This window comes from Thamnophis sirtalis, unplaced genomic scaffold (genome assembly GCF_051295495.1).
Source record: "Thamnophis sirtalis isolate CommonGarterSnake01/CBP01778 unplaced genomic scaffold, rThaSir2_p1.2 scaffold_5, whole genome shotgun sequence".
In the NCBI taxonomy this organism is placed as follows: Eukaryota; Metazoa; Chordata; class Lepidosauria; order Squamata; family Natricidae; genus Thamnophis; species Thamnophis sirtalis.
Window position 1 is genome coordinate 120,864,199 of NW_028261385.1, and position 27,150 is coordinate 120,891,348.

Below are 27,150 nucleotides of genomic sequence, written 5' to 3' on the forward strand. Positions count from 1 at the left end.
TTCCAGCAGGAAAAGCTGTAAACCATATTTAGAATGTATTTGAATAAAAACATATTTTTGACCCTTATTTTAATAATAAATGTATAGACTAATAATCCCAATTTGAAAAGGGTTATCTATTTATTTGTGTTCATCAGCTAAGAAGGCTAATAATCTTCTAAATCAATTTGGGTTTGTGTCTGTGTGTGTGTGTGTGTGTGTGTGTGTGTGTGTGTTTAACTAATTTGAAGTACTAGAACAGCAATTTGGAATATTTAAAACTAATATTATGAGATGAACTAATACGGTAGTAAACTCCTAATTTCACAATTTGGTCAGTCATGTTTTTTTCTTCCACTCCAATTTTATCTAATTCTTGGAAACTGCCTGGGCAATTTTGTTTTATTTTGCAGTTTTATGGCAAACTTCTTCAGAAGTGGTTTGCCATTGCCTCCTTCCTAGGGCTGAGAGAAAGTGACTGGCCCAAGATCACCCAGCTGGCTCTGTGTGCCCAAAACAGGATTAGAATCTCCCAGTCTCTAGCCTGATGACTTACCAAACTGACTCTCCCAGACATATTAGCACCACCCAAAGCTCTTGATTAATTATTAGTCTTGAAATGTCTTTTTGGGTTCTCCCAACTACACAGTATTTGCTGAAGAGTATTATTAAGAAGGTAGCAAGCATAATTAAAAGAACAAATGAAACCACTGCCTTTTTAAGGTGTGCCCAAAATGTTACTATGGATAGAGATTTGGCAACCATGTATCAGGAGTTAAGAGGCAGAACAACAAAATGACTTATTTTGAGAATAACACTGTTTACCAGTAGAATTGAGGGAGGGGTTACGTGTGGGATATCATCTAAGCCTGATTGGTCAAGAGACTGAGGGAAATTTTTTTAATGCTCCACCTTTTCCCATTGATTCCCAGTTTCCTCTCAGTCTTTGGTCCAAACACTAGTTTTTTTGTTCCCTAGAGGAAATATTAGTACAAATTGATTATGGCTAATTGATTTAATTCAGTTAACTGACTACTCTAAATTTTAAATTGCTCGAGCTGTTGCCTTCCGAGACTGGGTTGCCAGCTTGGTGGGAGAGCTCTCATTTCAGAGTGGGAGATCCCTTGAGGCTTCTTCCTGCCCGTGGGCCATTGGGAGTTCAGTGGGGGGTGACAGACTTCATTGTTACAGCTCTGTGGGACAGCTGTGAAGATTGGTGAGCCTTAGAAGTGGCGCAGCCGGAATTCATCAAGACAAGCCACACCTGAAGAGAAAGAGCCGAGCCGCGGCGTGAGAGCCAAATCGCCGTTTTTTGCACCAGCTGCGGCTTCAAAAGGCAAGCTGCGGCTTCAAAAGGTGAGCCACGGTATGAAGAGCAAGCCAGCAGAGCGCCCGACGAGCCACAGCCGCACCGGCTTCCCCAAGCTACATGCAAGAGCCTCTGGTGGCCATTTTGCGGCAAGCAGAGGACAGGCCATGCTCTGGGCCCAGACAGACCACAGCTGCCTGTGGTCAGGAGAGTTCCAGATCAGCTTCTCCTTCTGTGGTGAGCCAAGGCCCCATCTTAGGGGAGGACGTCCAACAGGACATGGGGTTTTCGGAGGACGAAGACACAGTGCCTCCAGAACCTCTGGCCTCCCCAGGTCTTTTTCCTTCACCTATGTTTAAAACATTGTTGCATAAGACGAGGAGGACCACCAAGATAGGCACAGGAGACCCGAAAGTTTCCCAGCCTAGAGATCCAAATTTAGCCATGTTTTCCAATACTGCCACCAATAAGGAAGAGGTCCCAGCTCCTCCTCTGTTTTTAGAGGTGGTAAAAAATCAATGGGGAGCAACGATCCCCACTTCTACAACATGGAGCAGGCTTAGACGTACCAGTGGCTGCTCTAGCCACAAACTCCACAGTAGTGTAAGGAGATGCAGTTGACAAGTTGAAACCAGAGGATAAGTGTGCGGAACTTACTCTGCGTAAGAACTTCACTGCTTTCGCCTGGGCGATTAGATCTGCCGTGGTGGCCTCTTATTTCAACTGCACTGCGGTCATGGGCTCCATCAGCTACAGGACCTCATCCCAGTGCAGGACGAACACCTCTTACAAGACCTCACCAAAATTATTGCTGCCACTCAGTTTTCTGCAGATACCACTCTGGACTCTATTAAGTATGCGTCCCAAGCCTCCCGAAATCACTGTCTACCTCAGTGATTTCCAGGCATCTTCTCTGGCTACGCAGTTGGCAGATGGACAACAAAGCCAAATGGAAGTTTGCAGTGACCCTATACTTGGGCCCAAATCTCTTTGGCAAGTGTCTAGAACCTATTCTCATAGAGAATAAAGACAAGAAAAAGGTCTTGCCTACTAATGCCAAAAAAACAGACATTCGTTCATCCCACTATCAAAGACCTTCCTACAAAGCACCCAAGACTGACTACCATCAGCATAGGTTTGTCTCTTATAGTCAGATAGACAGACTCAACGACCATTCTATTCAGACAGAAACAGATACCAGGGCCAGTTCAGGTGGCCCTTTCGTGGGGAGGCACCCTTTCCACAAGGGGAAATTACTCCAATCCGCATCTCTCCATAGGCGGTCATCTGGAACACTTCACGGATCAGTGGGACCAGATAACATCGGATGCCTGGGTCAGGTCGAACGTCAGGTACAGCCTATGCCTAGAGTTTCTCTCCCTGCCCCTGACATTCTTCAGGACCTTTCCCCTGTCTCGGGATCCGGTCCCCTGCCGCCTCATGTCACTAGCCATTCAAATTTGCTGGATATTCAGGTGGTGGAGACTGTTCCAGAGGTGGAATACGGGATGAGCCATTACTCCAACCTGTTCATTGTCCCGAAGAGTTCGGGGGGATGGAGGGCGATCCTCAACCTCAAGTAACTCAATCGCTATCTGGTCTACAGGCGATTCAAAATGTCTTCCCACAGGTCAATCGTACAAGGGGTCAGGCGGGGCGACCATCTTGCATCAGTGGACCTAACAAAGGCCTACCTCCACATTCCAATTCTGCGCTCCCATCGCAGGTATCTCAGGTTCTCCCACAACTGGTTTCACTACCAGTATCATGCCCTTCCATTCGGCCTAGCCTCAACCCCTCGCACTTACACGAAGGTCCTGGTGGCATTGGCAGCTCACCTCAGGTCCATCCCGGTGAGACTCCAATGCTACCTAGACAACGTGCTCATTCAGGCCCAATCACAGATGCCAGCAGTCCTTGACCTTTAGCTGACCACCCAGACTCTTCCATCTCTGGGGTTTTCTGTCAACTTCCCCAAGAGCCATTTATCTCCCACGACACAAATTCTTCACTTAGGGACAGTTATAGACTCCCAGGTGGGCCTCATTTGCCTATCGTCAGACCGTCTCTCCAGCCTCCAGTCTCTGGTTCAGCAGATATGCGCAAGTCGGTCCATTTCCATCTTGACCTTGGCTCGCCTCCTAGGCAAGATAGTGTCCTGCAGAGGGATAGTGCCCTGGGCCAGGCTGCATTCGAGGATTCTTCAATGGACTCTCATTCCATACCAACACAAATGAATGAGCAACTTGTTAAAGATCATCCGCCTCACACCGGAGGTTCGTCTGTCCCTGGGGGGGTGGCTGTCCGCGGCCTTGCATTGCAGGTGGAAGTTTTGGGAGCCGGACTGGGTGACAATCACAACAGATGCGCATCTATTCGACTGTGTGGCACTGATGGGATCAAGACTGGCGCAGGGTCGATGGTCAATCTCAGACCTGCGCCACAATATAAACTGATTGGAACTAAAGGCAGCCCATCTGGCCCTCCAGGATTTCAGGGACTCGATCACCGGCCGCCACGTGCTCCTCTTGACGGACAACATGGCAACAAAAGCACATGTGAACCATCAGGGGGGCATTCACTCACGGAGTCTGTGGCTGGAAGCCCTATGCCTCAGTTCCTGGGCAGAGAGACATTTAGCATTGGTGGTCTCGGAGCACATTTCAGGTATGGCCAATCACCAGGCCAATTGGCTGAGCCGCGTGACTATCGACCATGGCGAATGGCAGCTCCAACACAAACTGTTCCACAAGATCTGCCAACGATTCAGCACACCTCTGGTGGACCTGTTCGCAACCCCAGCCAACGCACAGCTCCCGAGATTTTTCTCACGTTTCCCGGCCCGAAATACAGAAGAGACAGATGCCCTCAGGAGCAGATGACCGCCATGCCTTCTTTATGCCTTCTCCCCTCTTCCCTTCATCCCGGGGATCCTGAGGAAGGTAGTGGTAGAGAGGGTGTCCATCATCCTGAGGAGGTATCCTTAGGCTCCCCAGACAGCCTTGGTTTGCGGACCTTGTCCAACTGTTTATCTCCCCTCCCTGGAGGATTCCTCGGGAGGAGGTCTCCTTGTGCCAGGAGTTCCTAGTTCATCTGGAGCCCCAGTGGCTCCACTTGACCGCCTGGCACTTAAGCGGCACCTCCTGAGGAATGCAAACCTATCCTCTCGGTCATAGCGACCATCAAGGCCTCCAGACGACCGTCCACCACACGAATATACAATTCCACATAATCCACCTTCGTTAAGTGATGTACTTCCCTGGATATTTGCCCAACCGAGGCTTTGGTGGCTCAGGTCCTCGATTTCTTGTAGAAGGGCCTGGATGGAAGGCTATCCCATAATACCCTATGATGCCAGGTGGCAGCCCTGTCCTTGGTCCTTGCTGGGGACAACCTCCCCCCCTCTCCCATCTCCCACTAATCAAGAGATTCCTGAAGGGAGCTGCAAATCTTCACACACACACCCTGTACATTGATTTCCCACATGGGACCTTCCCTTAGTGTTAAGTGCACTGACAGGGGCTCCATTTGAACCATTGCGGATGGTCCACCTCAGGTTCCTATCTTTGAAGGTGGCGTTCTTAGTCGCTGTAACTTCTTCCCATCGCATTTTGGAGTTAGGGGCCCTGTCATCCAAAGACGATCTTTGTCTCTTTCACCAAGAGAGAGTGGTCCTGCACCTGGACGCAACCTTCCTCCCAAAGGTCAATTCCTCCTTCCACCAGGCGCAGGAGGTCATCCTTCCCAACTTTTGCCCTGCCCTCTCTCATGAGAGGGAGTGTCTTTTGCACCAATTAGATGTACGCCATGCCCTGCGTATTTATCTTAGGTGCACGGCAACCTTTCGCAGGTCCGAGGCCCTTTTCATCTCATTTCAGTCTGCCTCCCTGGGGCTCGGGTATCATCGGCTACAATTGGTAGGTGGTTATGCCAGGCTATCTCCTCCACCTATGAGTCCTCTGGCAAGACTCCTCCCTCGGGGTTCACAGCCCACTCCACACACAGTGCTGCTACCACAGCGGCTTGGGCCACTAGGGTCCCATTCGAGGACATTTGTCAGGCAGCCACTTGGTCATCCCCAACCACATTTATCAGACACTATCGTTTAGATTCTTTCACATCTGCGGATGCATCCTTTGGGCACAGGGTCCTCCAGCAGGTGGAGACTGCCCCTCTCCCTGAGGCTTAATACCCTCCCTGGGACTGAGCTTGGGTATGTCCCACGCATAACCCCTCCCTCAATTCCACTGGTAAACGAACGTTGGTCCTTACCTGAATGTTCATTTTAAGTAGAATTGAGGGAGGGAGTTACAGCCCTCCCTAGTTAGACCTTAAGTAGCTAGACAGGTGGAGGGTCGGGACAGTCTGTCTTGTTTGTGTTTTTGCAGGTTCTTCATACAACATCAAGGAAACTGGGAACCAATGGGGAAAGGTGGAGCATTAAAGAAATTTCCCTCAGTCGCTGGACCAATCAGGCTTAGATGATATCCCATGCGTAACCCCTCCCTCAATTCTATTTAAAACAAACGTTCAGGTAAGGACCGACGTTCTTTCCCAAATGATCACTGTTTGCTTACATAAAACCAAGGGGAACAGTTTTATTTTTCAGCTAAATTACCTTTTTTTCTTTCACCCAGAGGAAAGGAGTGGTAGTAAAAGTAGTAGTGTTAAGAATTGCTGTTCTCTTCCGCTAAGAAAGAATTTTATTCAAAGAAAATCAGAGGTAAGTAAAGATGAGCTCTCCAAAAATCAATTGCATCTCTGGAAGGGATATCTAGATAGGATGATCACCTTACAGCAGTGGTTCCCAAACTTGGCAACTTTAAGACTTGTGGACTTCAACTCTCAGAATTCTCCAGCCAGAGCTGGCTGGAGAATTCTGAGAGTTGAAGTCCACAAGTCTTAAAGTTGCCAAGTTTGGGAACCCACTGCCTTATAGGGTTGACTCAGCCTTCCATCCATCTGAGGTTTGTAAAATGAGGACCTAGATTGTTGGGGAAAATATGCTGACTCTGTAAACTGCTTAGAGAGCACTGTAAAGCAGTATGCAAGTCTAAATGCTATTGCTATTATTAGCAAAAAGAAGCATATGTACTTTCCAATTATCTTATTTAAAGTGCTAAGTTTATTTGGTGGTGGTGCAATTCTTCCCTTAAGATAGTAATAGTAATATAAAAGCTTCCAGACACCTAGCTCCTAGTGCTACTAATGAGAAGCTGTTGCTACTAGTCTTGTTTTTCTTGCAATTGAGCTATGAAAGAAGATGGAAGGAGTCCCACTGTCATATTCTATTGAATGGAACAAGGCGAGGTTACTAACATACTATATTGCAAATGTGATGTATGCTTTCAAGGTTAAAGAATGCAATCAGAAGCAGGAAAATAACAATTCCAGAAGCACTACACAGAACGGAGATTGCAAATCTTCAGGCAAAGCAGCTGCAGTTTTGAAAAATATTTTATTTTAGCTAACCTTATTTCCCAGCCATTCAATGTTTCCTCCCATCCCCTAACTCTGAGGCAATTTAATTTCATTTACTCTTTAGTTTACATAGCTTATCTCATAATCAGCCACACTCATACTAAGGAGATTTGCCATAGATTTTTAACATTATTCTTATCATTGTCTCCCTTCCTCCTCAGCTCACGTGGGAAGTGATTGACTGATTATGTGTCATCAAGTCAGCGTTGATTCTTAGTTACCTCATAGATAAATTTCCTCCATAATGCTCTGTTTCTAGGAGGAGAGCTTGGTCATTTGTGCCTCAGGTGAGAACTCTAGATTGAGTCATTGAATGGTCTGTACTTTGTTCCTTGAATCTACATGATATTTACAGTAGTTTACTCCAACACTAAAATTCAAAAACATTCTTAGCATTGTCCTGCTTTTTCAAAGTCCACATTTTTCTTCCATTGTATACATGACTCTAATTTTTGTAGGTACTATATGGACACATCCCAGCACCTGAATATCTTTTCCAAGGCTTCATGGCTACTCTACCAACAGCTAGTCTGATGTTTTTCTTAACTACTAGTTAATGATAGTTTACCCTAAAAATGGAAGGAATCCACCACTTCAGTATCTTCATTGCTAATTTTAAATCTGATTGCTGTGGCTATTGTGATTATTTTGGTATTTTTATTCAGTCTTAGTCCCATTTTGCTCTCTGATCTTTTATTTTTATTAGTAGGGCTTGCAGATAATTGGCATTTTCAGCTATCAGAATAGTGTCATTGGTATAGCATCAGTTATTTGCTTCTTCTTCTTCTCAGTTTTAAAACTACACCCACCTTTCTCCAATCTAGCTTTCCTCATATTGGTTGAATAAATAAGGGGAGAGAACACCTCCATGCCTTATTTCTTTGCAACCTGAAGCCAGACTGTTTTGCCAAGCTGTGTCTGTGGAGTGGATTCCTGATCTGTGTGTTGGTTTCACACACAGACAAGGTCTTTTCCTCTGCTAGCCTTGCCCCCCCCCCCTCCTTCTCTGCCAGGGTTCCTCTGGGGATTCATCTCTGACTTTTCTCCTCAGCTGACAAGCTCCCCACCCATTCGCCCTGGACAATGGGCCAAGGCCCCTCCATCCCACGTGCTTCAGCACGGCCCATTCACCGAAGCAGGGTTCGTCCTCGGTTTTTCGCCGCCTGGGACAGTTAGCTGCCAACCAATCGGCTAGCTGCCAATGCTGGCAGCCAGAAGCCATGGTGAGATTGATCACAATGGTGGTGGGGTTTGGGGGAGGGGCTGCAGCCAAATGGCTTTAGGAAAGCCAAAGGCTTTTTAGGAGAATGACTGGGAGGGGGTGGAATCTCCTCTATACTTGATCGTGCCTCCCTGATAAAGAACGGCATGGGAAGAGCGGGGGGGGGGGGGGTTAAGTACGCTGGCTTCATCCAAAAGGAAGGGGAGAGAGAGCGAGAGAGAGAAGGGAGAAAAGAAAGAAAAGAAAGAAAAGAAAGAAAAGAAAGAAAAGAAAGAAAAGAAAGAAAAGAAAGAAAAGAAAGAAAAGAAAGAAAAGAAAGAAAAGAAAGAAAAGAAAGAAAAGAAAGAAAAGAAAGAAAAGAAAGAAAAGAAAGAGAGCGGGAGGGAGGGAAGGGAGAAAGAGGGAAGGGAAGGGAACATGAATGAGATATGGATGGATGGATGGATGGATGGATGGATGGATGGATGGATGAATGGAAGGAAAAAGGAGAAGAAGGAAGGACCACAAACCCTGGCACTAGATGCAGCTTCAGAGAATACTTTGAAACAGCACAGTAATCCAGGGCTGGAAAGGTCATCAGAGGTCATCTAGTCCAACCCTCTGCTCCAGCAGGAGACTTTATATCATCTTGGTTATTTTGGTGCTTATAACACAGAGGGGAAATTCCCAGAAAAGGGAAGGACTTTACTAGGCAAGGCTGCCATGGATAGGAAGGCAGAGATAGTCCTCAACGTACAACAATTGAGCCCAAAATTTTGGTTGCTAAGCAAGAGCATTGTTAAAGTGAGTTTCGACACATCTTACTCAATCCATCCTCCAACAGTGGCTGTCAATCACTGTGGGCCAGACTGAGAATCTGAGAGCAAAGGCCTGATGGATTACCGATGATTGACACACATGTAAGGGAAAGGGAAAGGTATCCCTCAACTTACTGTATGTCCACCACTGAGCCCCGAATCTCCATTGCAAAGTGAGACAGCTGTTCAGTGAGCTTTCACCCACTTTACGACTGGTCTTGTCACCATTGTTAAGCTAGTAGTTGCAGCTTTTAAGTAAGTCACATGGTCGTTAAGTGAATCCGGGTTCCCCGTGGACTTCAATGGTCAGGTTGGAAAAGGGGATCACATGACTGTAGGACAATGGGACTGTCATAAGAAAGAGTCAGTTGTCAAGCATCCGAATTTGGATCACCTGACCATGGGAATACTGCAATGGTCATTAAGTGTGAAAAACAGTCATAAATCCCTTTTTCCAGTGTCGTTGTAACTTGAACGGTCTCTAAGTCAATTACACAGTCGCTAAGTGATTCTGGCTTCCTCAAATCTCTGTTGCTAAGAGAGACAGCTGTTCAGTGAGCTTTCACCCACTTTACGACCGGTCTTGCCACCATTGTTAAGTGGCAACCTTAAAATAATCTTCCCTGCTACAGCTGTTCCCAAATATTCTAATATGTAATCATCATATATGCATATTTGAATGCTACATAAAATTTTAAATGTCCATAAGTGAATTTTATGAGGCACATTAACTGTCACGTTGCTGTAATGTGTTTTAAACTAATGTGTCCTGCATGTAAATTTAGAAACAAACTCACACTTTAATATTGCAAAATTTGAGGATGCTAAAACTTGTCCGTGTTTGTGGATTAAGGCAATGTGTCAGGCCTGCAGTTATATCCCTTTTGGGATCTTTGGCCTGTCACACTCTCTCTTATTTCAATATGCTGTTTCATTGGTGTAGTAGTTGGGAGGGGGAATGGGAAGAAGTAGAATTGTGGAATGTGTTGTTGTCATTCTTTTCTGGAGACCCAAGGTCATCTTTTGTCTCCGCACCTCTGCATATGACCGGAACCGGCTGGGTGGAGATGCCAGCGTGGAGGAAGAGGATTGGACCATGTGATGAATTTGTGGGTGTGGGGACGGGATCATGAACTTTCAACTGGGTGGGAATCCGATGTAACTTCCTGAATTGGGATTTCACAGATGTGCTAAGATGTCTGACTCATTAAATTGGAACTTTAAGGATAGTTTTGCCTGCATGATACTTGGAACGCTGACATTATGTTTAACAAAATGTTAGCACCAAAGAGCTAAATTTGGACCATTATGATCACATGACAGAAGACAATAAGGAAAGAGGAACATATTGAGGAAACTGAAAGTTTTCTGAAAAAAATTAGGAGGAAGAGTTATTGGCTGATATATTTTACATGAAAACTATATGAAATAGCTACAGTGCTGATTTCCTAACTAGGACTTTCACAATACAGCAAAGAGATCAGATCTTGCTTCAGTAGGCTAACGAAACTATTGCTCTGGAAATTTTAGGGTTTTTATTTATAACTTCATCATATGATGGGGAAATGGCTTTTATTGTTGGAGACTAATCAACTTGAAGAATTATCCAGTTAGTTCTTAACCACTTTATTATGATTAACTTTGTCTTTTATTTTTAACTTTTCTATTGAGCATTAACATAAGAGTTATGTTTCTCTTTAACTACAATTTAAGTATAAAGTCCATCTTCGTTAACTAAAAAAACCACTGTGTGATTCAATGTGCAGTAGTAGTTGAATGAGTTGAATATACATTTGTGTGCAAACCTTCTCCTATTTCAAAGTATCACATTTAAATTAGTGTTATGGCATTGTGTTGCTGGAGGGGATGTTGAATAGGTAATAACTGTTGACCTAGGGTTTTTTTTTTGCCTATTATTTCTAATTTGTAGCATTCCACTCTATTCAGTAATAGTGAAATAGTTGTTGACATCAGCAGAAAGTTGCAGCACCAAAGCAAAACTTAAAAGTTATAGCTTCCCTCAAGGCTGAAAACTGTGTACAGAACAGAACAGGAAGAAGCAACTTGGCAATTCCTTCCAGTTGTTTTGAATTACAGCTAAGATAATCCCTCAATATTGACTGAGGAACTGGTAGGGATTGAAGTCCAAAATGTCTGAATGTACCAAATTGTTTACCATGTTTTCAAAATTAATCTTTAGATAAAAGATTACTCACTCTGATCATTCAGCTCTCTTGTCTTTTTGCAATGCCATAAGATAATTTAACTAGGCTGCATAGAGGTGTATTTGACATCAGTCTGGTGAATCAAGCAGTGCATGACTCAAGCATCTCAGCTGTATATTGGCTGTTATTACTTACGCTTATGCTAAACTTTTCCATAGGATTTGCCAACAGGAATGGCATATAATTGTAATAGTAATAAATTACATGTTACATCCAAATTTCCATAGAAATTCTGTAGTTCCACAGCAACAGAACAGAAAACCATAAGCTTTAGACCTGGGCACTTCTGCCTTTGTCCTAAAATTCCATAGATGTTGGCCAATTTGTATCAGTATGTACCCCCATATATTCATCACAGCTATATATTTATAAGAAGCAAAGTACCAAATGAATTGGAGAAGGAGATCATAGTTATTCTGAAGTTATTAAAATATGTAGAAAATTCTTCACTAGACTGTGCTTCTTTACAATCAATGTTTTTTACCAATTATAGTAAGGGGATATTCTATGATGTTTAACATATTCTACCCAGTATAGGTGGTTTTTTTTAATGGAAGAGTCATCAAAAGGGCACCAAAAGCTGGATACTTATGGGCCCCAGACAATGTGACTGTGCTTCTTACAGCCCCGACATCTATGCAATTAATAGGTACACAGGAACAAGCAGAGGAAGAAGGGGATCGTCTCAGAATGTGATGCTCACAACACCAATTTGTAGGTTGAATTTCAATAATAGAGGCATATTTATTTTTAAATAAACAATAATTAATTTAAATACAGGTAGTCCTCAACTTCCAACAGTTCATTTAGTGACTATTTGAAGTTATAATGACACTGAAAAAAGTGATTTATGACCATTTTTCACGTTTATGACCATTGCAGGATCTCCATGGTCATGTCATCAAAATTCAGACGCTTCTGATTCACATTTATGATGGCTGCAGCGTCCCAGAGTCATGCGATCACCTTTTGCAATCTTCTGACAAGCAAAGTCAATGGGGAAGCCAGATTCACTTAACAACCATGTTACTAACTTAACAACTGCACTAATTCACTTAACAACTGTGGCAAGAATGGATGTAAAATGGGACAAAACTCACTTAACAAATATCTCACTTAGCAACAGAAATTTTCAGCTCAATTGTGGTTGTGAGCTGAGAACTACCTGTATTATCACAGGCCCTCATACTATTTTAAGACTGAAGTCTAGAAAATGATACGACATACCAACTGGAAAGAGAATATTTTTTTTAATGGCCCATTTTAGATGGCAAATTTCTGAATAATCAGAACAATTTATAAATGTATAAGTCTTCAGGGATAAAATGCTGTAATACATCATCATCTATTGCTATTATGTCCATCATTCAATCAATAGGGGGGAAAAGCTGGGGGGAAATTGTCACCTTATAAGAATATTTAATTTCATATTTGGGGGGAAATAAGTACAGTTAGTATGTATTTTATAAGAGATGTTGTGGCTCAGTGGCTAAGATGCTGAGCTTGTTGATCAGAAAGACAGTTTGGCGGTTCGAATCCCTAGTGCCGCATAATGGAGTGAGCTCCCATCACTTGTCTCAGCTTCTGCCAACCTAGCAGTTCGAAAGCATGTAAAATGTAAGTGGAAAAAATAGGAACCACCTTTGTGGGAAGGTAACAGCATTCCGTGCACCTTTGGCATTTAGTCATGCCAACCACATGACCACGGAGACGTCTTCAGACAGCACCGGCTCTTTGGCTTTGAAACGGAGATGAGCACTGCCCCCTAGAGTCAGGAATGACTAATATATTTGTGTGAGGGGAACCTTTACCTTTATTTTTAATGTGTATTTATGACAGTTGTTCTGTTCCGAATCATCTGTAACTTTCCCAGCTAGCTTCTAGCAAGCAAAGGCAATGGGGGAACCTGATTCATTTAACAATGGCATGATTCACTTAATTGTGGCCAAAAAAGGGTCTTAAAACTCACTTAACAATTGCTTTGCTTAGCAACAATTTGGAACTCTGTTGTGGTCATAAGTTGAGGACTTCCTGTAATTTTGCTCAGGTTGTTATTTCTCCTCTTGGATATTCACAGAGACACAAAAATGTTACAACTTCCAACAGGATTCTGGGTTCCAGTGACTGAAGCAAATGTGCAAAGAGAGCAATATCATAGAAGAGACAGAAGAATAAATCCCTGCAAAACTAAGGAAAAGATTACAATAATAGCCATAAACTCCTCAGAAATCGTTAGGAAGTTTCAGCAGATGCAGAAACTGGAAGGATAAGAATTCCCCCTCTGGCCACTCAAGTGGATGAAAATAATCCTGAAGTCTCAAGGGATTGCCCTTGTGCTGGACAACAGAGAGCAAAAGAGCCTGGGATGCTGCAAACCACAGAGCAGTTGGGACAATGTGTCTCACAAGTAGTGATTCCATTACTGTGCATTTAAGGGAATCTATATTAAGCCAAAAGACACTGGGAAAAACCCTTGCAGACTTTCATGAGAAATGATCCACGGCCTCCAGAGGTTTTAGGAAGCTATGCAATAGCCATCTGGAGGAGAGAAAGAATCTAAATAAAATAAAATAAAATATTGCAAGTCATCTTGAAAAGCTACACATGCCTGTCCAGCAGTGCTTCTCAAAATGTGGTCTGAGGATCCTTAGGGGGTTTCCCAGGCTGCCTTCTGAGGGGCGTGCAAAATAAAAATTATTTTTCAGCCTATATTTAAAAAATACAGGTAGTCCTCAACTTACAACACCAGGTTTAGTGACTGTTCAAAGTTTCAGTAGCACTAAAAATGTGACTTATGACCATTTTCCATACTTATGATCACTGCAGAATCCCCATGGTCACATGATCAAAAGTCAAATGATTTGCAACTCATAATTACAATGGTTGCAGTGTCCCAGGGCCATCTTGTCTGTTTGTAGGACTCAAGTCATAGCTGGATTAAATGTTTTGATTTGACTGTGGTGACTGGAAGCCTGAAGGGAAGACCTGGACCAATGCAGTTATTGTGGATTTTGGCCTGTCTTGTTGGTGCGGTACAAAAAAATGAAATGTGTCAAAATTTGGAAAATCTACAGAACTCAGTGAATCCATATTCTCTTTATCTGAAGTATCATATTACAAAGGCATGCCTGAGTACAAGATTCATTAAAAGTGCAAGATTGACCAATAGGTTTTAATGTAATTGAATACAAAAAGTTCATTGATCTATATCAGATTCTACATTGTTCCTAATGTTTAAGAAACTAACACTCAATGAGTTTTGGTGTAGTATCAAAAAACCTATCCACAATTACCTGAAAAATCCTCAAAATACCTTTCCCTTTTTCCAAACATATCTGTGTTGAAGTCAGATGACATACTTCCACTAAAAATGTATTGCAATTAATTAATTGCAAAACCATTGAAGAGAATCCAATTGTTTTCTATTAAGCCAGATAATAAGCAAACATTTGAAACAATGTCTTTCATTTCCATTTTTTTGTTTATTAAAAAGGTTCTTTGCATGAAATATATTTTGTGTCAACTCGCGAAGTCTTCCCGACCTGCTCTTGAGTTGCCATTGGCAGGGGGATGGCGAATCGAGCCTTGCAGCTGTATCAAGGAGATTGCACCTCAGTAAAAACAAAGCACATTCCAGCTGGCAAACATCAAGGTGATCTACACAGAGACACACAAGGGCTGGAGGGAGTAACAGCTACAACCTGTGAAATTGCTTCGTTGGGGAATGTAACTGATAACACACCTTGAGGGGGGGGGAAACAGGGTCAGAGGCAAGGCGTGAATTAAGTGAGGTCATAGTTGGCTTTATTTGGAACGTGCTCCTAATAAATTTATTTTGAACCTCGGCTTGAGATTCATGTTTTAATTAGGGCATTGGTCAGAACCCTGATATTTTGTGTATGTTAATATCAGAGAGTTAAATATATATTTTGATACGATTCAATAAATACATATTCTACAAATGTGTCAATTGTATATTTTAATACTATATTAAATATATTACATTAATAACTATAACCTATAGTTTTTTTTGGAGTCCTACAAAAATTTTAAAAGTGAGCAGGTGTCTTAAGGGGGGAAAAAGTTTAAGTAATAATCCAACATAGGAAGAAATATGTTTTGCATTTATTTTAATTTTTTTATTTTAAATTAAATACAGGCAACAGAAATAAAAGGAAGCAGATGATTATTTTGTAATAAATGGCTTTCAAGAAATCTGCCTAACATTTAAGAGCAAGAAACTGGCCTCAGTCAATAATCTACTTTTAAGTTTAGGCAGGAAGAGAGGAAAGGTTTTGCATGCAACAGGTTTAGGCAAAAAGAGAGGAAAGGTTTTGCATGCAACAGGTTGGGGATCATTTGCAACTTCCTTAGGAAAGGGAGTCTAGACCAACTAGTTATACTACATTCCCTTGTTTCACTCAGTGTCAGAAAAAGCCAGAGAAAAGCAATATAATGTCATAGCAAAGGGGCCTATAAAACGGTGTCGGCCTTATTCACTTCAAATACACTAGGAATGTATTGAATTAAATAAGTATACATTTATCGTTTACTTTGCAAACTGAGAAAAAAAATAACCTCGGCAGGGAAAAGCTTTGTAAAATTGCACTATGCCATTCATTAGGCAAAGGAGAGATGCTCTGGAACAGAGATTTTGAGGCAAGTCAGCTCACAGAAAAATATACCACAGAGAAAGGGTGTAACATAAAATTTAAAGGCAGTCTTGAACAGAGGATTGCTTATGGGTGGCAATCTCTAGGAAATTGGACTGTTTTAATTAAACTGTGCAGGAAATAAAACAAGGGCAGCAAAGAATTGCAACCGCAAATGGCACAGGAGAATTGAGGACAAAGATCTAAACGCTGTTGTAAATTGGAGAACATAGACCAAGGATCAAAGCTGTAGCCATGTGTGAATCGCTGCAGGTGTGTCAGAGGTCAAAGACACAAATTCACCCTTGTGTTGAGGGAAAGGAAAACCAGACATACCATTAGAACTGGGTTACAGTGCCTTTTGAAAACTGAATGCATGTCACCTCCTAGTAAAAGGCCAACTGCTGTTTGACTATTCACCATAGAAAAGGGACACAAGGTGATAGAACCTGCCACACAAGCCATTAAAATACACAGCACTGCTTATTTTGATGAGAAGGGGAAGATTATGAATGCAACAATATTAATTTTAAATCTAATATAACACATATTAGTTCTATCTTATTCTATACCTCACTTTATCCTTGGACATCTAATTTAGTATAGTCTAACAATTGCTCAGAAACAATTGCTATAAAGTTATTGTTAAAAGAAATATTAAACCTTTTAGTCCTAGTGGAAATTCCAAAGTACTTGTACCACCAACCTATATCTAAATGGCAAAGTTATTTTTAACTGAAGATATCAGGAAGCCAGTTCTCTTGAGGTCAAAAATCTAGAAGCTGAAGGTTTGTTTACCAGTCCTAAATGCTTGCACAGACATTTCCCAAGGTGATTCAATCCAGGTAAATCATTGGACAGGAGTTAATGTAATTAGAACAGATCACTGAGTGTCAATGTTCATGTTGCAATGGTCTTGTTGCACTGCTTCAAAGGATCAGGCTACCAGGAGTCTATGTAACTAAGTGAGATGCAAATACAGTAATTCAACAGCTGGATTCAACTGTTGAAGACCATTTGACCAGCCCTGTTGAGAGTACCAACACAATATATTATAATAGGAGAAAGATGAACTGATCAGTCTTGAATTCTGGATCATATTAAGATAAATTTTAATCACATCCGAAAAAAACGTACATCCACCTGAACACACCAAAACCCATTGAGAAATGTGAAGCCAATTACACTCAACAAATCATTCTAGCTGTAGCTTCCATGCATTAAAAAGAAAAGAACAGTAACACATAACTTCTAACACCCAATTCAAGTATAAATAACAACTCTCAGTCTTTTAAACAAATGGGAAACCAAGAGGAAAATTTTAACACAGCCTGTATGCAATTGGCAGAAATTGGTGAGATGTATAGAAACAGCAACCTTAAGCGGAAATTAGTTTCAATTGGGATTCGGAAGTCAAATGAATATAATTATTTCCTTGCCACATAGTCCAATTTTAAAAAGACAATTCTTCATTAGCAAAAAACAAAAACAAAAAACAAGATGCAAAAATAGAAGCAGAAGCTTATTCTAGAATGCTATTTTTGTAAGTCAAACTGAGTTATTGATGTTCTTTGAGGTTTTGTTTGCTTGCAGATGGGTACCCAACTAGAGGAGGAGGAGGAGGAGGAGGAGGAGGAGGAGGAGGAGGAGGAGGAGGAGGAGGAGGAGGAGGAGGAGGAGGAGGAGATTATTATTACCTAGTGATGATGTTACTAGTTAAGTAATGAAACGCCTGCATGCAAATAACAGAGCTCAAAGAATATCAAGCGCTCTACAATCCAACCCTGAGTTACAGATATTTTCTTCGGTAAAATAACTATGTGCATTATACATCAAATGATCCCGAGGTTATTTTTCCTGAATATTTCAAACTTTTCCAAGGAAGCAGGACTGGAAACACTCTTTAGATTAAGAAACTACATCACAATAACAGGAAGCTATTCTGAAGGCCAGTTTGCCATCTTGTAATATACCTCTAAAATTCTTGTTAAACTAGCCCTGGGTGAATGTCATATTTTTTCCCTTCGTTAACAGGGTTGAACTTCTTCCGGAAACTGCCACTGTTCTAAGAAGTTAAGTTCCTTTCAGCTCCTCAGTTACTTTGACTCAATAAAGAATGTATTTATGTTAGTCATTTTGAACTTATATACTTAAGAGACTTAGAATTCACAGAGACAAGGACAGATCTAAGGGGGGATCAGTTCTGCAGTATTGCATGTACTACAGTATGCATGTCTAGCTGCATGTATGCTATTGAAAGTGATAGGAGCATTTATTCAGGGAAGTCATTATTATCAACACAGTCACTGAATGGAGCATACATGCATTGAGGAAATGTTGCATGTTGCAAAATATCTTTTCCAGCAATAAAAAAAAATCAGCCGCACAAGAATGATCACTTTTGATCACTGAGGAAAGCAAAGAAACCAAATCTATAATTGATAGCTTTGCATTAGAATCAAGATGACTCAACAACATGGGAGTTTTCAAATTCTCCAGAACACTTTAACAGATGAAATTACGTAAAAGGGAGGAAGAGGCAGAAGGTTTCAAAGATGAAGATTAATGTTTTTGTTTGCCCTGAGATCTGTGGTAAATAATTGGTCTCCAGATGCAGGATGTAAACTTAAGGCATTACTCACCAGCAGAGTTATACAAATCAGATTGCACCTAACATTCTGGGTCAGAGAACCAATGGATGACCTCCTGATTCTAACCTTGGGCAAAGTACACAGGTTCTGCGATTAATAATTAAACCATCCCTTGAGAAATTACTGACTTTAGAAATGACTTTAGGAATAAAAAAAATAGTTTCTAATCTAACATTTCAGCAGGGAGCTAATTGGTGATGGGGAAATCTTTTCAGATTTTAGGGCAGCTACGCTTCTTTTTCCTTAGTTGATTTGTCAATTCCATACTAAGACAGCTGCAAATTAATTTCCTTTGCTCTGTTAGATTTCATATATAAAGGACAAAACAGGGCAGAACTATAACATTGTCAAAGCAAGCCTCCTTTGAGCTGAGCTTCTGATGACTTCAAGGATATTTCTGGGCATTTTTTCCATTTCCAGCATTTCTTTTCAGTGCCTCTCTGCAGCACTGTCTCCTTGGTGATAGACCTAAGGTTACCGAATCAAAAATTTTACAATGAAGTGTGGGAAGTTATCATCCAACCATCTCCCAGAAAAATGAAATATCCTAGGAAATATTGAAAAGGCAGAATATTTCTCTGGATGTGAAAACAGAGAAACATGTTTTAAAAGACAGAATAGTGGCCTGTAGCTTCCTGCCCATCCCCACTGTTAATGGGCCATTAAGATGGCCAGGCTACTCCACTTTACATAATAAAGACTTCACCAGCAGCTACAGAAAGGCATGATAATATTGGAACTTTACTCAACTGACCACATGGCATCTGAGAACGCATCCATACCTGGATTCAAAACACAGCCTAGAGAGTAGCCCCTGCATGGCCCCATGGGAGTCTGACAACCAATCAGAATACATTTCTTACACAGGAACAGGAAACAGAGAGGTGGGACTGAACAGGTTATAAAAAGCCTAGCAAGCTCCTTCTCTTCTTCTCCACCAACATTGAAGCATGTGATCACCTTTTCTGTTCAGGGCTCAAGCCATGTGGCCCTGTCCAACAATAAACCATCTTTCCAAGCAGCCTCAATGTCTCCAGTGTCTTTTTCCCCACTTGGAGATGAACCCAGAAGGACATTTCTTTCATCAGAAGTACAATTTCCCTAAAGGAGAAATATAGAAACATGCTCTTAAAGACAGAAAGCAGACTTTCTTAATAGCTCACAGCAGATATTTTGTGCTCAATAAGAAAGATTGGGCCAGCCTATTCAGAAACAAAGACCTTCACCTCCAGCAATGGGATTAAAAATTTACATTCTCCTCCACCTGAATTCTAAGACAGGGATCACCAACCTTTCAAACCTCAGGGACCACTATATTCATAATTTTAAATCCTGTGGACCACTAATATAAATTAGTGACGGGATGGGGTCCTTCAGGCACTTAGCTTGGCTGCCTGTTAGTGGAGAGAAGTGCCTGGGGTCAACGCTAGGTTTGCTGTCCATTGCAGCTAGGAATCTCAAATACGGCTAAGAATGAATGTTTATCTTATAGCAATCCCAGATGCTAGATTGGCCCCCTGCAAACTTTGTCTTTTGAGGAGCCTGGCTGAAGTTTCACGCACTGTTCACTGAAGCACCTGGATTGCCAGGGAGGAAGGGAGAGAGGGAAGGGCTGGAGCTACTAAACAGGCAGCCAAGCTAAGTGCCTGAAGGATCCCATCCCATCAGCAAGGTGGAGTAATTTCTTCAGCGGGCCGTATCTAGCCCAGGAGCTAGAGATTGAGGATCCCTGATTTAGTGCAATAGAAAAAATGCAAAAATGCAAAAAAAATTCTGCGGACCACCAAAATTTTCTCACAGACCACCAGTTGGTGACTGCTGTTATAAGAACAGGACCATTTAGGATTAACCCACTACCATTTAGCAAAAGACACAGAGCTCACTACATTGCACAATTTCCTAGGGGGATTTCAGACATTGCACAAGCGCGCACGCACACACACACACACACACACACACAAGCTGCCGCTGACGTTGGCCTGTGACGCCTCCCCCTATGGTCTGGGGGCGGACCTGAGCCATGTCCTCCCAAATGGCTCGGAGGCCCCTGTGGCTTTCTACTCCCTGACACTCTCCGCTGTCGCAATTACAGCCAGATCGACAAGGAGGCTCTGGCTGCAGTGTCCGGGATTAAGAAATTCCACGACTATCTGTATGGTCGGCACTTCACCCTTGTCACTGACCATAAGCCACTCCTTGGGCTTCTGGCAGGCGACAAGCCGACCCCTCCCATTCTCTCCCCTAGAATGACGCGATGGACGGAGTTCCTGGCGGCATATTCTTATACGCTGCTCTACCGTCCGGGCAAGCAGCTGGGGCATGCAGATGCCCTTAGCCGCTGCCCCCTGCCGGACTCTGACCCGGCCCCAGTGCCTTCTCTTTCTGTTCTGCTAATTGCCTCTTCGCGCCTTCCCCTCTTGGCCGCGGACGTAGCGGCCCACACTAAGGCCGACCCGGTCTTGGCTCAGGTTTGCTCCTTTGCGAGTGGCCTTTGGGAAAGGTGGCTGACAGCTTCCGGCCTTTTAAGGCCCAGCAAGCCAAATTGTCCCTACATGGCGGGTGTTTGATTTGGGGGGATTGGGTCATGATCCCTCCCGTTCTGCACTCCCAGGTCCTGTCTCTGCTCCACAAGGACCACCCCAGCATAGCGCGCATGAAAGCGTTGGCGCGCAGCTATGTCTGGTGGCCGTTGCTGGACTCAGAGATAGCGGCCTGCGTGGGCCGTTGTTCTACCTGCCAACTCTCCCGTCCCAACCCCCCGGCGGTGCCTACTTGTGAGTGGGAGGCTCCGAGAGGCCCGTGGTCGCGCATACATGTGGATTTTGCTGGCCCCTTCCATGGCCAGACATTCCTGATCATGGTGGATGCCTACTCTCGCTGGGTGGAACTGGTCCTTATGACCTCCACCTCCGCTGAGAGTATGGTCCGGGCCCTCCGTCATTTGTTCGCAAGCCACGGGTTGCCGGACGTGGTAGTCTCCGACAACGGGCCCCAATTCACTTCCATCACTTTTCAGGAATTCCTGGCCTTGCAGGGTATCCGGCACGCACCCACCACCCTGTACCATCCGGCCTGCAATGGCCGGGCGAAGCACGTGGTCCGTTCGGCCAAGGAGGCACTTGGCTGGATGGACCAGGGCGATGGGCAGTCGAGGGTGATGGCTTACCTGTTAAGCCAACATTCCACCCCCTGCCCAACGACCAACAAAAGCCCGGCGGAGCTGTTGATGGGTCAGCGCCTGCGGACCCCCCTGGATAGGCTTCATCCGCTCTATTCGGGGGAGCAGCCGTGCAACCTGGGGGTCTCCCCTCCCCGCTCTTTCCTCGTGGGGGATCTGGTCTGGGCCCGTTCCTTTTCTGGAGACTCTAGATGGGTGGCTGCCTCTATTGTGTCCATAACCGGCCCCTGTTCTTACAGGGTCGGATTGGCCGATGGATCTGAGTGGAGGCGCCACATGGATCAGCTAAGGAGGCATCTCCCCGCGGAGACCGGCATCCCATCTGATCCAGGGCCCAATGACACAGCTGCCTGCCAGCCGGTCCAAATGTTCCAGTTCGAGGCCTTTCCCCAGGCAGGCCTCTCCTACCCCAATGTTGCAGGTTTCCAACCTACCATTTGTTTGCCTCAAACCGAACCAGTTTCCCACGAAAGGGCCTTTCCTAGAGCAGGCCCCACCTATCTGGACTCCCCCTGTTGGCCAGCGTCCCCGCCACAAACTCAAACCGGTCCGGCCCATTTTCCCCGTTCTACCAACAATCCATTGCCGGTTGCTGCCTCCCGGCAAGGTGACACCTCCCCTGTTTCTACGCCCCCACGGCCCAGCCTACCTGATGAGTTGAGCCTGCCTTCTGGGCTGTCCCAAGATGGCGCTGCTCGGAGCTCCACTCCCTTCAGGGAGGAGCTACAATGAGCAGGACTCACCCCTCTGATGACTCCTGGAGAACTGAGGCGTTCTGGGCGGGTCCGGCACCGCCCCGCCTATCTCGCCAAGTACGCATGCTCCACTATTGAGCATGCACTCTCACTCAGGGGGAAGGGGTGTTGAGGACTCGGAAAGTCCTCGACTTATGACCTGGCGGCTAGCAACAGACGAGGCTGCGCCCTGATTGGCTAAGGCGCAGCATCGCCTGTTGGTAGCTGCTAGCGGCGCCCTGATTGGCTAGGGGCGAGCGTCATCAGTTGCCAGACGCTGGAAGCGCGCCCATTGGTTACCCCTGCTTTGACAGCCCGTTTAAATAGATGTCAAGCGGGGGATGCTCTGAATCGCTTGTAAATAGTTGTCTTGCAATAAACCTGAGTTCTCGAAGTCCTGGCTCCCGTCTCTTCTCTTCCTTGATCCTCTAAACACACCACTGCCCAGCAGCATTTCAGGACCTGTATAAAATCCTGGCACTCATTTAGCTAGTTATTCAGCTGACCTAGAAGTGCTGTTGGTTCTGTTCATCATTAAACTTTTTTTCTAATCAGCCTCCATGTTGTTTCCAGCATCTTTCTCCCAGCCTGGAATTGAACCAGATGGATTTTCTTTCCAACAGTATAGATATTAATAACCGAGACTCCCTCACACTGTCAGGACTAAATTCTAGTCAAACTAGAACAGTCATACATTATTAAATGTTGTGGTTTGGTAAGAAACATTGTTGAACTCAAAAAAGGGTTGGGTTTCAATTTTCCTTTCAAATTCAAGTTATGATAATAGGGAAATTTCTATGCGGTCTTATATTTCTCCTTTGAACATGCACTCTGGAGCTAAACTCTACCAAATTCACTTGATGCCAAAGAGTGGGATACACACAATATTGACATCTTCAGAAAATCTTGCTAATTACACCCTGGATTTAAAATCTTACTATCTACATCCTGTATTTTATCTACAACCTATAGCAAAAAAGAAATTACAATGTTTAATGTAGCATATTAAATTTATTTTTAGAAAAAGAGTTTTCCCTTTAGCTTGCTCTAAATTTTAGTGCCACTTTCATTGAATTGGTCTTCTGCCTGCCTGCCTGCCATCTATCATCTATCTATCTATCTATCTATCTATCTATCTATCTATCTATCTATCTATCTATCTATCTATCTATCATCTATCTAAAATGGCTGTGTGTGTGTGCGTGCAAACTTGGTACTCTCTGGAGAAAAATACCGTGGGGGTAAGACACTCCTAACACCCCTCTGGGTGTGTGTTCCATTAAAATACAGCTGGTTGTGCCATACTGCCATACTGGCTTCTATTGTCATACTGGCTTCTACTGTCATACTGCCATATTGGCCTCTACTATATAGCGCAGTGGAGTTGCTATGGTAACGGCTTCACAGTACTCCACAAGAGGGCTCCCTCTGGTAAGGGGAAAACCCAACATTACAAGCTACGTATGATCCGGACATTTCTCCCCTATAAATAAATACCCAGGCAACGCCAGGTTAGCAACTAGTATACAAATATAAATACATATAAATACAAATACATACACACACACACACATTTTATTAGCATTCTATTCTCATGTGCCATCTTATCGGCTGGATCATGCATGCCACTAAGTTAAGTTAGGTTAATGTCTAAAGTATAAATGGTGTAATTTTCCCATGAGGTGAATTCCTAATCCATAGTTTATTAATCACAGCTGGTCATTTCACAGAACATACTAAATTAAAATTAAATCACACTCCGTCTTAGCATAATGTGTGCACCCAGCTTAGAAACGGAGCCAATTTACTTCTGGGTTAGCTGCAGTTTAACCAGAATTACCAAAAATACTGCTTTTCCATCTGCAGTTCGGCAAATTTGAAGAGCTAGGAGAGGCAGGGGGCTCAGTCCTCATTTTCTGGAAATTATTCACTCAATCAGCCTTCAAACAATTCATTCACCCCATAGAGTTTCAACATACTGAAACTTGCCTTTTTTTTTCTTTCTTCCTCTCTCAGGAAAAATTTCTGGTCCTGAAAATGCTGAGATCCAATCATTTACCCATTACAATTCTCAAAAACATCCTATATGCAACAAAAAGCAATGCCCACTCAGATTTTTCCCCAGTGATCCCAAAACATACAAGAAAGGCAGGGATGATAGCAATGTCTTTCTTTTTCTTTTCCTCCCCCCCCCCCCCACCCTTTTGCTTCGAGGTAGGAAAAATGCTTGTTGCTCTAGGATCAGTGATAGTTTAAGAAATTAGGACACCGATTGAATACTATTTCTTGCAGTCATTTATTGGTAACCTCCAACTTGCTTAATACGTTTTTCTACATATTTCAAGATTTGTAAAACGAAGGCAGAGCTGAAGAAGCTTCTTGGATGAGCAGCGAAACGTCTTCAAAGAAAAACCAGAAAGTCCAGTTGCCTCTTGAAAAAGCATCTTTGGGACTTTGGCTTTAAATTGCGGAGGAGGAGAAAGCAGCTTGATGTGGAAATGTTCACATTTGCAGGTTCTAATAGACATATATTTGCATGAGGGACTCCCTTATTTGCATTGAAATGAACACCAAAACAACAACAAAACAAAGCAGGGCTGTCTCAGAGCATGAACAATTCGGGAATAATAATTTTTGAGAACCCCATTTAACTGCTGCACCAAATCCTAGAATGCAATGGCGTCATCTGCTGGTGCAAAAGGAAAAGGATGGAAAGTACCGGCGCTTTGAAGCTAAAATACATTCATAAATACAGCACAGATTTTCCTACACTTTTTTTTAAAGTGAGGTATGCCTTCAGGAGTGAGGATCAATAGTCTATTGATAGGTCAATATGACCTATCTGTCTATATAAATACCCACATACACAGACGCATATGAATTTTTATTAAAGAGACTTTTAACAACATAAAAACAATACAAATTTTAGAAAATAGAGAAACGTGAATGTATAAAAAAGAAAATAGCAAAAGAAAAAAATTGTAAAGAATCAACTTCTAATCTTCTTTACAGCAGTTATAAATGCATTTATATTTTGCCCTGAGGTTTCATCATAATTTCTCTCTTTCCATAGTCTACTTTTCTAATCTTCAAACCCATAAATTGCAACTTCATTTTTCTTTTCTTTTTTCAGCATGAACATCAACAGTAGCATTTACACTTTTTTTTTTGTCCACTTGAAATAGATGTTAAAATCTGGGAGTCCTTCGGGATTGGGCGGCATATAAATATATTAAATAATAAATAAATAATAAATAAATAATAAATAAATAATAAATAAATTAATTAATAATAATAAATTAATTAATAATAATAAATAATAAATAAATTAATAATAATAAATTAATTAATTAATAATAATAAATAAATAAATAAATAAATAAATAATAAATAATAAATAATAAATAATAAATAATAAATAATAAATAATAAATAATAAATAATAAATAATAAATAATAAATAATAAATAATAAATAATAAATAATAAATAATAAATAATAAATAATAAATAATAAATAATAAATAATAAATAATAAATAATAAATAATAAATAAATATAATGGGAGGAATGTGCTGCTTAGGTGTAATAGCCACCTTGGAGCAACCAAGGTAATACGGCATTATACACCCACTTCCCAAAGATGTGTAAGCCCAATGGACTCAGGTGAGGCATATCACTGACTAGCTAGGTGCACATTTGCAATACAACTTAGTTAGTTCAATAGTTATTTTGCCCCATGATTCAAAACTGTGTGCATGAAAAATACACAGAAAACCCACAAACATATTAACATCATGAGATGCTTACACTGAACAGCCGCAAGTTTAAAAGGGGATACAGGACTCCTGTGCATAATTATTATTGGAACTTTTCTTTGTGGATTAGTTTAGCAACTGAAGTAAGCATCAGCTAAGCCATGTTGTTAAACCATTGCAATTTCTCCGCGGGTGGTTCATGAAGCCAATGAGGAAAGAAGACTCGGACACGAATTTCCTTCGGGACGAAACCGACCCAGAACGAAGTCTGGGGGTCCTTTTTTATTGAGCATACACAAGGGAGGGGTGGATTCACATAGCCAATGCGGACCAATCATGATTGTGCAAGCTTACAGTATATGGTAACTCATTTACTCTCATGTAGACTTGAAGAACACTCATAGTCAATAAACCTTTTATCATCATGCAAACATCCAATGCTTAATTAATGTTTGAGAGTTAAACAGTTGTAACCCCTGATTTAATCAGCGCTTAGTTACAAGTCTGTGGTTGCTGATCTGCTTAGTGTTAAGGGTACTGATTTAATCAACGCTTGGAGTTGGACAGTTTGCCTTACTGATCTAATCATATGGCCAATTATTGCTTTTAGTTTACTGATTTAATCATATGGTTAATTATTGCTTCTGTTCTATACGTGTTACAGTATGGCAGATGCATACCTGCACGTATATCGCAACATCTCCTCCTTTTGTTTTAAATTTTGAGGAGTCAGAAGGGAGTATCGTTTTTCTCTGGGTCTTCATCAGAGAATGCTGTTAGCAGGGCTTTGTGTTGTGAATCAAAGATTGCTGTGTTAATGTTTTTGTCCTGTGTCATACTTTCTACTGTGGACTGAATGATGATTCGGAGCACTGGGATTAAACAGGGTAAAAGGAGAAACCCTAGGAGCGCCATGCCTGCCATGAAGGCGGCTTGTTTCCAATTGCGAAAAATTCCTCCCAGGAAGCCTGCATCATCCATTAATCCTGTCCACTTTTGCACGGGTACGTGAACCAATTTCTGCAACTGAGATTGGCCACAACCTTGCCAGTTGAATCAATTTGAAGACAGCAATTTGTAAGATTAAATTTCCTACATACTCCCCTTTCTTTTGTTTTCTCTTCAAAACATGTGAGTGGAATGCACATGTGTTTAGCTTTCAACC

The 27,150-nt window shown here is 42.4% G+C and overlaps 1 protein-coding gene across 1 annotated transcript in view; it reads left to right on the forward strand.

Moving 5' to 3' along the window:
* Window positions 1–2,220: 2,220 nt before the first annotated feature.
* LOC106556669 (uncharacterized) overlaps window positions 2,221–27,150 on the forward strand; it is a 47,923-nt gene continuing 22,993 nt past the window's right edge. Inside the window, exons 1-3 of the mRNA XM_087715255.1 lie at window positions 2,221–2,423; window positions 3,305–4,265; window positions 7,029–7,056. Of these exons, the coding sequence (XP_087571381.1) occupies window positions 2,221–2,423; window positions 3,305–4,265; window positions 7,029–7,056 (1,192 nt within the window). The remainder of the gene's footprint in view (window positions 2,424–3,304; window positions 4,266–7,028; window positions 7,057–27,150) is intronic.